This window comes from Lathyrus oleraceus, chromosome 6 (genome assembly GCF_024323335.1).
Source record: "Lathyrus oleraceus cultivar Zhongwan6 chromosome 6, CAAS_Psat_ZW6_1.0, whole genome shotgun sequence".
NCBI lineage: Eukaryota > Viridiplantae > Streptophyta > Magnoliopsida > Fabales > Fabaceae > Lathyrus > Lathyrus oleraceus.
The window spans coordinates 388,112,279-388,124,592 of record NC_066584.1 but is presented as its reverse complement, the minus strand read 5'-3'; the positions used below and the strand labels follow the sequence as shown (position 1 = coordinate 388,124,592).

General features: G+C 35.8%; 2 protein-coding genes across 2 annotated transcripts; both read left to right on the top strand.

The window, feature by feature from the left end:
* The first annotated feature begins 233 nt into the window (after nucleotides 1–233).
* Nucleotides 234–854, top strand: LOC127095795 (secreted RxLR effector protein 161-like). Its single transcript, XM_051034433.1, has one exon. It carries the CDS (start codon nucleotides 234–236, stop codon nucleotides 852–854), a length of 621 nt encoding a protein of 206 aa, XP_050890390.1.
* Nucleotides 855–1,658: 804 nt separating this feature from the next.
* On the top strand, nucleotides 1,659–11,925 carry LOC127093507 (GDSL esterase/lipase At5g03610). The gene is made up of 5 exons (XM_051032449.1): nucleotides 1,659–1,792; nucleotides 1,881–2,078; nucleotides 10,933–11,195; nucleotides 11,272–11,581; nucleotides 11,675–11,925. The coding sequence occupies exons 1-5, from the start codon at nucleotides 1,741–1,743 to the stop codon at nucleotides 11,893–11,895; spliced, it is 1,044 nt and encodes a 347-aa protein (XP_050888406.1). The 5' UTR covers nucleotides 1,659–1,740; the 3' UTR covers nucleotides 11,896–11,925.
* Nucleotides 11,926–12,314: the final 389 nt, after the last annotated feature.

Genomic DNA, 12,314 nt, shown 5'->3' with positions numbered 1-12,314 from the left:
CAAATGTGAAGGGAAATCCAATGCTAGGACACGGTGGTCCAATTATCAATGCGGTGGAAGGACTAGACGATACCGTTCTGACCCAAAGGATAAACCAAGTGAAGACTCCCATATCAAAGATACGTGAAAAATTGATCGGTTACAAAGCATTCGAAGAGTTACATGCTAACTGTAAAATTTGCCTTATCAATCCATACACATGTGGAAGGATGAAGGAGTGTCTTCAATAAATGATGAATGAAGGTTGGGTTCAATTTGGGTATACCAGGAAGTTAAAAGATGTCTCATTCATAAAATCTCAGGGGCACACACCTTTTGACCTGATTTTTGACACATGTTTCCTTGGAGCCAAACCTGTCAAGACACATCTAGATCTCTCAACAAAGTTACATCATGATTCTTCAAATATGTTTGAAGATATTTCTATCTATAGAAGACTTGTGGGCAAACTTCTATACTTAACCACTACACGAACCGACATTGCCTTTGTAACACAACATCTAAGCCAATTCTTCCATGCACCTACTAAGATCCATTATGAAACTACTTGTAGAGTGGTCAAATATATGAAGGGATCACCATGTCGTGGTCTATTATTCAGAAGAGATGCTCAACTTCAGCTACTTGGTTTCAGTGATGCAGACTGGGCTGACTGCATTGACACTCGCAGATCTACTAGTGGTTATTATTTTTTTCTCGATTCTTCATTGATTTTATGGAGAGTTACGAAGCAACACACAGTTTTAAGGAGTTCATTTGAGGCAAAATATAGGGTTTTGTCTTTTGCATCATGTGAACTACAATGGTTGATTAGTTTACTTGAAGAATTAGAGGTCAAAGCCACAAAACTTTAAGTTTTGTATTGTGATAATCAAAGTGCCATACACGTAGCAGCAAATTCCATATTTCATGAGAGGACAAAGCATCTCGAAATTGATTGCCATTTTGTTTGTGAGAGGATCCAAAGGGGCTTGTTCAAGCTTCTACCCGTCCACACCAAAGCACAATTTGCCAATTTCTTCACAAAACCCTTGCCTCCTAAGACTTTTCAATGCTTCATGTCCAAGCTCAACATGCTTGATATCTACCATGTTTAGCTTGCGGGGGATGTTGAACGTATGCCTTATATAACAAATAACAAAATCACAAATACCCAGAATTGGTTACTTCTGTGTCAAGTCACCTTGATTTAAGTTGATATGAGTAGTTAGCGATGTTATTGACTTACAATCATAGGTTACTCAATCTTCTTCTCTCCACCATGGTTTCTCTTATTTAGATGTTGAGATTGCAGGGCATCCAAAGAAATGTGGTTTCTCTTATTTTGAGGTTGAGATTGCAGGGATCCAAAGAAATCCAAAGTTAAGGCACAAATAGCAGAATGCCAAAATGGTTACCACATTCCTCAGCCACCAGTGAGACTTGTTGAACAGCAGAGCCAACAACAATAATTAAACGATCAATTTACTTGTAAAAATTAATTAATGATAAAATATAACTATCTATATAGGTAACATTATTATATTAATTGTAGATTTTCCAATAATACTTTAAATAAAATTTATATTTTAAAAAAACTATTAATGATTATTGAAATTTGCAAATAAATCTTATATTCAGAGACAAAACAAAAAATATAAATCCCAGGAGAACTCTCTAACCCCAAGCATTTGCCCTACCCGTCTTATAGGATCCGAGAGAGTATACAGTTTCGCGTTACCAATCTACTTTTGTTCATCAATGACGAAGCAACTTCTAATCAAGCTTCTTCTTTTCAGTTTAATAACAACAGGTATAGACTCATTCAATTAAATAGATTTCACTTTTTCATTTCAATGCTTCATAATTATGTTATATATTAATTAATGCAAATGCTGCAGATGTGGTAGAAGGGACTAGGAAAACATATGGGGTATATGACAATAACAACAATGTAAAATTGTTTGTATTTGGAGACTCCTACGTAGATACAGGCAATTTCTTGAACTCATCATCATATAAACATCCTTATGGAATCACATTTCCTGGTAAACCTACGGGAAGATTCTCAGATGGTCGTGTTCTCACGGATTACATTGGTACGTAACACTTGTTTTTTTTTTTGGATAGTAAATCATATTGTTTTACATTATTAAAAATTCTCTACAGTATAGATAGATACTAATAGTTTGAAGTAATTGAAATCCATTAAAAATTTAAGGATTAATAAAAAACAAAGTTTAATTTAGAGTAGATTGAGTATATACATTTTTCGTAAAGTAATGTATTCTTATCTTCAAGTGCATAGACAAATCTCTTAAGATATTGAGTGATATCTATTTAAGGCATTCCTCTGTTTCAACAATTGTTTTTCACAAACACCTATCCCCTGTACCACACTATGCTAGTAAATTGGATTGATTCTAATTGTGGGTTTTGTTTTTGGTTTAAATCATACTTACATACATTAATTGTTTTTAAATATTTCCTTACTAGTTTTTGTTTTCTTCTTTATTCGGGGATCCCTTACTTCTTACAACTCATACTTGTATATTTATTTTTATTCGGGTTCCCTTACTTGTTATAACTCATACTTGTATATTTTCTTTTACAAAAATTTAAGTTTTATTATTAAGCATTAACAAAATAAATAAAAAATTTCGCAAATATTCACAGCAAAAAAAAAAACAATATATATATATATAATATATATAATATATATATATATTATATATATATATATATATATATATATATATATATATTATATATATATATAATATATATATTATATATATATATAATATATATATATATATATATATATATATATATATATATAATATATATATATATATTATATATGGTACTTAAAGACCTTAATAAATAAAGGTGGTTATGATTTGTCTGCGACGACAAATAGTTATGTTTAGTGATGTTTATGGTGATAAAAGAGGACAACTCACATGAGATGAAAGACTATGTATCATGCGATATGCTGATTAGGTGTGATCTCTCCATCTTTCGTTAAAGGAGAAGTATTTATAGAGATCCTTGGGCCTAAGGTTTTCTTGAGAATGATAACCATCCACTAGTCAATGATGGACCGTTGAATCGTGAAAGACTATGTATCATGCGATATGCTAATTAGGTGTGATCTCTCCATCTTCCGTTAAAGGAGAAGTATTTATAGAGACCCTTGGGCCTAAGGTTTCCTTGAGAATGATAACCATCCACTAGTCAATGATGAATCGTTGAAACTATACTTTCTAGGAGAACGTTGATCAACTATTGACTCTGACTTCTATCTGACCTAGAAATGTCTTTCTCCATATTTTCCATAGCTAGGCGAGTGAGAGACACTTAGGGCGGGCCAATTCCCACTAGGGGGAAACATATGGTCATCGCTCATTCTAAGGGCTACAACACTTTCTCTATTACTAGACCTTTTACAAATGTAACACTACAAAGTCCTTCAAGCATGGTGGTTTTGATAAAGGGCGAAGTGCTTTTAGACTATAGAGCGTTGGAGTATCCTGAGATCCTAAATTTTTTGGTGATATGGTGTGACAAGCCAGACTAACTAAGCTTTAAGTCTCTTAGGCGAGGTGTTGGACCTCTCAGGTGGGACTTCTATCAAACCCTCAGAAAAAGACTTTAAATTACGTCTCTTAGACTAGACTTTAGTCGCGCCTTCTGGGCGAGATTTATATGTTGAGTTCCTCTTGAGGAAACTCCAAGTCTCTCAGGGGGAGTTTAGATAACATATTTGATGGGAAATATTAGTACCTCATGCAAAGTTATATTGAGCCTGTATGATAAGACTATAAGTCTCTTAGGCGAGACATAAAACCTCTTGGGTGAAGCTTCTATCAAGCTCTCAGATAAGACGTTAAAATAAGTCTCTTAAGCTAAACTTAAGTCGCACATCATGGGTGAGATTTATATGTTAGGTCCTGCCCGAGGAAACCCCAAGTCTCTAAGCGAGGAGTTTTTATATCTTATTTGATGGGAAATCTTAGTTCCTTAGGTGAAGTTATATTGGACCTGGATGATGAGACTATAAGTCTCTCAAACGAGGCGTTGGACCTCTCGGACAGGTCTTCTATCAAGCCCTCAGACAAGACTTTAAACTAAGTCTCTTAGGCTAGACTTCAGAGGCACCTCCAAGGAGAGATTTATATGTTAGGTCCTTCCGCAGGAAACTCCATGTCTCTCAGGCAGGATGTTTAGATAACCCGTTTAATGGGATATCTTAGTTCTTCATGCAAAGCTATATTAAGCATGGATGATGAGGCTATAAGTCCCTATGGCGAGGTGTTAGACCTATCGAGCGAGGCTTCTATTAATCCCTCAGACGAGACTTTAAACTAAGTCTCTTAGGCTATACTTCAGTCGCGCCTCCTGGGAGAGATTTATATGTTGGATCCCGCCCGATAAAACTCCAAGTCTCTCAGACCGAGAGTTTAGATATCCTATTTGGTTGAAGAGACTATAAGTACCTCAGGCAAGGCGTTGGACATCTCGGGTGGAACTTCTATCAAGCCCTTAGTCGAGACTTTAAACTAGGCCTCTTAGGATGGACTTTAGTCGCACCTCCTATGCGAGATTTAAATATTTCCTTAAGAGGCGACAATGATCTTTACCAGGAAGTCCAACATACAAAATATTTCCTTAAGAGGCAGTAGTGATTTTTGCTAGGAAGTCCGACATACAAAATATTTCCTTAAGAGGCGACAATGATCTTTGCTAGGAAGTCCAACATATAAAACATTGCCTTATGAGGCAACAAGGTTCTTCGTCAGGAAGTCCAACATATAAATCATCGCCTTAACAGACGACAATGATCTTTGCAAGGAAGTCCAACATACAAAATATAAGAAAATGTTCTTGCTACTCCAATAAATAAGTGGGTGTAACATGTTAGACAATAGACTACAATCTAGAGGGGGTGAATAGATCTCAAGTTAAAAAAAAATACAAAAACTGTTTTGAAAAATATTACGACTAGCGGAAGTGACCCGAATCGAATCGTCTATGCGTATATAGAATCAAATTATGATAATGAGAATAAATTGATCAATCTACTTATGACTACGATCAACTGAATGCTACATTAAACTTAAAGTCTATTTCCAATGGCAAAATAACCAACAACGCAATTGAGACAAATTATTGAACACCTTGTGTGCAATCAATTTAGTTTAGAATTTTGTATTGTTTTGTTGATTTTGAAAATCCAAACACAATCTAAGAGATTGTGATTAACTCAACAAAACTTTTTTCAATAGGCTATCAAAACGTTTAACCGAACGTATTGATCGCACAATCTACGAGTTCAACAATTTGCACATGAAAAATAAAAGAGATACAGAGAGAGAGAGAGAGAGAGTGAGAGAGAGAGTATACAAGGATTTGTTTAGGCGGTTCTCTAATCGGCCTCGCTATGGGTTCATCTGCCCTAAATTCAAACTCGAATTGAGATAATGAAAATTAACCTTTGCAGTTGTAGTTTTATAAGAGAAATGTAGCAATGAAACCTCACAAACCCTATGTTTGATCTTGATTCTAACACTTTCTTTTCCCTTGATCTGAGCTTGATCAAGTCACCCAACAATACCAATTTGATTCATCGTCTCACGCTATCCTTTGCAAGAAACCCCTTTCTTCAAAGCTTTCACTTGATCAAATCCAAATTGCGAATTGTTATCACCCAAGATTTGCCAAGATGAGCCACTGTCTCACACTACTCCTTTGCAAGAAACCCCCGTTCTTTAAAGCTTTCACTCGATCGAATCCAACTTGCGTAATCTTGTCAAAAACCTTCAAATCCCTAATTGATCTTGAAGGAAAACTCCAACTTGGTTTTCTTATCTGAAACCCCAAAAATATTCCAACTCAATTGATTACAACCTAATCCTAATTGTACCTTATCAAACTATCTCTTGATCACACAACAAAAAATATTATGTGTAATTATTGTATAAATGCAATGAGAAAGGATGAAAGTGACTAAAAGTTCTTTTTGTCTTTCAGGTTTCTTCTATATGTGTGAGATGATGCATGAATGACTACATATAGGTGTGTGATGTAAAATAGAAAACATAAAAAGTTAGGCTTGAAAAATAACAAAATTTGACAATATTAAAATAGAGGGATTCAACCCACTCGCAGAGGGAGTCGACCCATAGAAGCTGGGAGTCATCCCATGTTGTCTGGGAGTCGTTTCCTAGAAGGCATAGAGCTTTTTGAAAACATGAGAAAACACAGGGATTCGAGACATAACACGTGGGAGTCGACTCCTTCATGCTCTGTATCGACTTCAAAGGCATGGGAGTCGACCCATCCTTGACATAAGTCTTTCTTTTTGTTTTGTATTAGAAGAAGTCAAACCCTAGCACAGGTGAGTCGACTCCAAACATGGGTTTTCACAAAAGAAACATACTTTTGACATTTTTAACATGTCCAAATGCTTATGACTTGATCCCTAAATGTCCTAAGATGAAAATGAAATCTAGATATAGAAAGATAAGATCCAATGTACAAATACTAATTTCCTAGTTTTGACATCAATAAAAAACCTCTAAGAGAATAGTGCACTCACATAACATAAGGTCCAAAAGGAGTGGTCCTAACGGGTCACCTTGTTACACTTTAGTGGCTGACATGAAATTTCCATCCCAAAGGTATAACCTCACTTTATGACCATAGAGAAACTCAACCCACAAGGAAGTATATGGCTATCTCACCTTCACCTCTCACAGTATGGATGGTAGATCTACCAAGTTGAAAGCATTTGTGAGATCTACCATGATCATAGTGAAAGAGCCATCTCCATTCCACTTGCTTAACACCCTGTTGGCATTGTGCAAAATAGCCTCAATACCACCCGATACCCTGACCCTAAACAAGAAGTCATTAAGATATATTTCCATATTCTTACTGACCCTTTTCATAGCAACATTGTATGCCAATAACCTCTAAATAAAACACACAACAATTGGGCGTATCCCACCATCAAGCTTCAATAATGGCGTCAAGGATGCAGAGGTAACAAACTCTGCCAAAATTGTCATGCATCTCCCTTTCAACAATAGGTTAATAATTAGAGTGATTGCACATAAAAGATCTCTAGACACATCATAACCTTCTCCACACAGTGCATCCAATAAATGTTGTGCTCACAAACCATCTCTACCACATGAAGTCCCTTTGGGGAATGACTTAATGCACCTAAAGATAATATCAACTTCAGACACTAGAGGAGCTTTAAAGAACAAGGTAGTTGGCATAAAGGTAAGTGGTTTGTATGGGTGTCTAGCCTTCAAGGCCTTAATAGTATGTGCATTATAGAGGGCTACACCAGATGATCCCAACATTTTCACAACAACTATGTGTGACCATCTGCAACCTTATCAAGACATTTCTTGACATTAGAGCTCACCTTTGGATCTTTCTCCTAAATATTAACTCCCTCATGGACAAACTTATCTTGCTCAGAGCTGCCTAACACCATATCAACTAACTTGGCAAGATCATCTACAACACCCCGAGTAGCTAAGCACTTTAAAATGTGATGGTGTTGCAAGGGTTTTCTGATTCCCATACCTGCGGTCCCGTCTATTATGAGGCTTAAACACCAATAAAGTGCAACGAGGAAGAAGTAACAACCAAACTCAAGTACCTATAGATCCTGGATTAGCAACCACCTTTAGGAGTGCATCTTTCAATGCATGAGAGAAAGGTATGAAGGGGGTATGCTCTTTACAATGAAGATATGTGTTGTGAAAACTCCCTCTAACAAACTTGCACCCAATACAATTCTCATTTTCACATCAAGGTTATTTGAGGGAATTCCGACCTCCCATGTCATGAGTAACCCGAACCATACCATCAGAATGATGGCACACGTGACTCATTTGTCTGTGTGTGTGTGTGATATATATATATATATATATATATATATATATATATATATATATATATATATATATATATATATATATATATATATATATTCAAAAAAATAAAGTGAATAAAGTTTATACAGAAATAGAAGACAAACGGGCAACAAGCTGCGCCTTTACTCCTTTTTAGATGACAAAATTAATCTTCTTAGAAACGATACCCGTTGACCTAGGAGATACAACATCGTTTTATATAAGCCTTTGGACTCTATAAAGTATCCACTTCTTTTGGTGCTAGAAAACCAAAAGTGTCAAAGGAAAATGGTATGAAAACATATTGATTGTCAGAACACACTTCCTCATGTTTGACCACTTTACTTGAAACAAATTTTTGGGCTTCCTGTCCCATAGTAAATCTTTCAGTCCTCAGTCCCACCAGTGGAGAAACCCCAATCAAAGTCCACACATGAATGTTTTCATTTGACCCACACATATTCCAAAACATCTTTTAGCCTAAGTGTTGATATCCCCTCACATGGGTCAATCGAAAAATTCACATGCACCTTTTTCTTTACACATACTCTGACCAATCGAAATATATCATATATGATATCCCTAACAAGTTTATATTGGTATTTGAAGCCTGGAAGCTTGCTACAATGAATCATGTCTTCGCCATATGTATCCAAACATGCCTTGCGAAAAACAGGAAGACCCTTATCAATATGAAATAAGAGAATCATAAGGTGGTATCTCTAGATAGTACGACATTAAATGGGTGAAAAATGTTGACTTAGCCCATCAATATGAGAAGCAAGAAGAAAGTCCTGAGCATGTGCGTTTTGCAAACAACCAAAAACTGATTTATTTCTTGTGGTCATGTAAAAATTTACATCAATGTTCTAAACACTTTTACTAAAAAGGACACTCGCCAAAACATGTCATACTTTCGGAGGGACGTTGTTCTTTCTATTAAAACTGCTAAGGTTAAAATATGGAATTGAAACACTAAGACCATCCAAAGCCTTGTCGAAATCATAGTTCATACCATATATATCACTGTTTCTCAATATATGATTTGTAGCACCCAAGATTGGGTCCTAGAAGCCACAAGCATATGATTCAGCCTCTACTACCAAGTACAAACCCAACTCCCCCCAACTATAATGGGTAAAGAAGCCACCTTCCATTGAAGGTCCCCGAACAAAGGACCTCCACCAACCATGATATCTTCAACCATCCTTCACAACTCTTTATCAAATAAAAGAATAGATTCTTCCATCTGATTAGGTCGACACGTCCTTAGGCCAGAAAACAATTTGACAATACCGATGCAAGATCAAAGTAGAATAAGCTCACTCTTAGGATCTCATGGTTGTGGTAGAAGATGCATTAACTTAACAACCATGGAAGCTCTCTTCATGGATAGCCCCTTTATAAAGCCTTCATCTCGACTAACGACCCCTTCAAGAAACTTCATCCCTAACATCAACCTCACCATATTCGTTTGAAGCCTAGATATGACCATAGTACTTTGTGAAGTTGTTTACCCCATTGTCCTTTGACTTCATCCAAATTTTTCTTTATTCTCCCTAATATTACCTTGTTTGCTTACTCAACCTACCCATTTACTTGTGGATGGATAATGAAAATAAATTGTCTGTAGTATAAGGTCTCGACAAAAGTCAATTACGGTAGAGCTGGTGAATTGAGTACCATTATTTGAAATGATAACTCCTGGAAAACTGGACATGCACATGAGCCGATTCCAATAGAAGCGAAAAACTTTTTCTTACCTGATCTTGGAGAAGACTTCAATTTCTATCCATTTTGTGAAATAGTATACTCCAACGATTAAAAACTTTAGTTGGTCAGACGCCAGTGGGAAAGGGCCTAAAATGTCCATACCCCATTGGTAGAATGGCCAATGCAATGTGACAGAATAGAGGATTTCAGCTGGTGCATGATGCCGATTGGTGTGCATTTGAAATTTTTTGCATTTCCTAACGAATATTGCACTATCCTTCATCATAGTGGGCCAATAATAGCCCACCATTATAAATATTTGGGCCAGAGCTCGTCTACCACTGTGACTGCCCAGCCCCCTAGTGCACCTCTACGAGGACTATGGAAATTTCATGTTCTATTATATATCTCAACATGGGGGACGCCCTTCCCATTTTCTAAAGCTTTCTTGACATCATGGTTTACTTTGGTGCATATTTCTGAATCTTCTTTGCCTATAACTCGTCTAACGACAATTAGTCTGATTGTAGGTAACATATTATGGGTGTCATCTAACTTGTGGTCTGGTCGACTTTAAGAGTATTGGTTTCATCCTCCTCGATATTGGGGGCGACGAGAGTCTTTTGAATTAATGTGCGCTTATGTCATACTCTTTTTGTGCTGGCAAGTTTGGAGAGAAGATATGTCATGAAATTCTATTCCCTAATACATTAATTCAAAAGCTTTGAAACATTCAGATAAATCACAAACCTTTTCGGATATTTGATGAGTTGGGGATCATTTTCCTGATATTCCCCAACAATCTAATTTCTACCAATTGGGACTCGCTCTTGGCCTTCATATTCAAAGCGCCCATCTCAAGGGCGAGGACCACACCGATAATGAGGGCTCTATATTCGTCCTGATTGTTGGTAGCCTTGAATTCAAAATTCAACGACGTCTCTATTAACAAGTGCTATGGGCCTTCCAATACTATCATGACACCACTTCCCTTTAACATAGAGGTGCCATCTCCATATAGTATCCATGTGTAGGGAACCTCCTGGACTCTACCAAAAAAAATCAACTAGTATGTGTGACTTAATGCTTCCTCTACCAAAAAAAATCAACTAGTATGTGTGACTTAATGCTTCCTCTAGTTATATATATACGGGATATCATACTTAGATTCAATCGCCAAAGATACTTGAAGGAATAAATTGGTATGTAACGTAGAAGAAGTTAACCAATACACATTGTTTGTACCCTTTGGTTTGATTTAATCATGTTTTCATGTTACTCTTTTTCCTCATGCATGCAGCTTCGTTTCTGAAAATTAAAACCCCAACACCATATTCCTTTAGAAATTCCTCAACCCTACAATATGGAATCAACTTTGCTCATGGAGGGACTGGTGTTTTCCAAACATTGATCAATGGACCAAACATGACTCTTCAAATCGACTCACTTGAGAAGCTAATCAAACAAAATGTATATACCAAACAAGACCTTAAATCTTCTATTGCCCTCGTAAGCGCTTCTGGCAACGATTACATTGCCTTTATAAGCAATAGAAGCATTACAGTAAGTGTTTAACATTATTTTCTTCATATCTTTTGTTGTAAATTTTTCTACTAATTTTTGTTTTTCGTTTTCACAGGAGATAAAATCTTTCACTACCTCGCTTATCAATCAAATATCCCTAAATGTTCAACGCATCCATAGTTTAGGAATAAATAAAATAGCAATTGGTTTATTGGAACCTATTGGGTGTATGCCTCCAATAACTCAAGTAACTTTTCATCTTACTTGCGTTGATCTTCTAAATTTGGTATCTGAAAATCACAACCAAGTACTTCTCAAAAATTTGCTACAACTTAACCAGCAACTTGGAAAATCAGTTTTTGTTCCACTAGACCTTTACAACGCTTTCCTCTCTACAATTGAAACGATGCAGAAAAATCGCAATGGTATGTTATTTTCACATTTATAATATATGTGTGATGTTATTTGTTGAAAATGTAAACTAGTGTTGACTTCAAATTTTTTTCTCCATTATGCAGACAATTCAGCTCTAATGAATCCATTAGAATTCTGTTGTAAGGGAGAGTGTTCTAAAAATTCTTGTGGAAGTGTGGATGATAATGGAGAAAAGAAATATAGTTTGTGTGAGAAGCCAGAGGTTTCATTCTTTTGGGATAAAGTTCACCCTTCTCAAAATGGTTGGAATGCTGTCTACAAACAGTTGCAATCATCTCTTGGTCAACTTATTGATAGAAATTAGCTTTTGATTCATTAATTTGGTACATTCTTCAAGCATAGGAATTGTGTATTTTATTTTTAAAAAAATTATTCTTAAATCAAATTTAATTACTTGTTTTACAATATGTTTTTTTACAAAGTGTTGTTAAGTTTTATTTCAATTTTATAAGATAAATGGGAGATTATAGATGTTAACATATCAGAATTGGATACCAAGAAGCCACCGGAGGAGATAAAGAAGACTTGTTAGCTTAACTGCTTAAGGATTTTATCATTTTTAAGGGGGGTGCAAGTGATGTTTACCCCTATGTTGTTTATTTTATGGAAAATGCTCTTTGATACTAAGGGCAAAGAAAAGAAAAGCAAGAATTACACTAACCTCTATTTTAGAGAATTTATTCGGCCACTTCTCAAATTTAACATGACATCTTCTTAAATGGA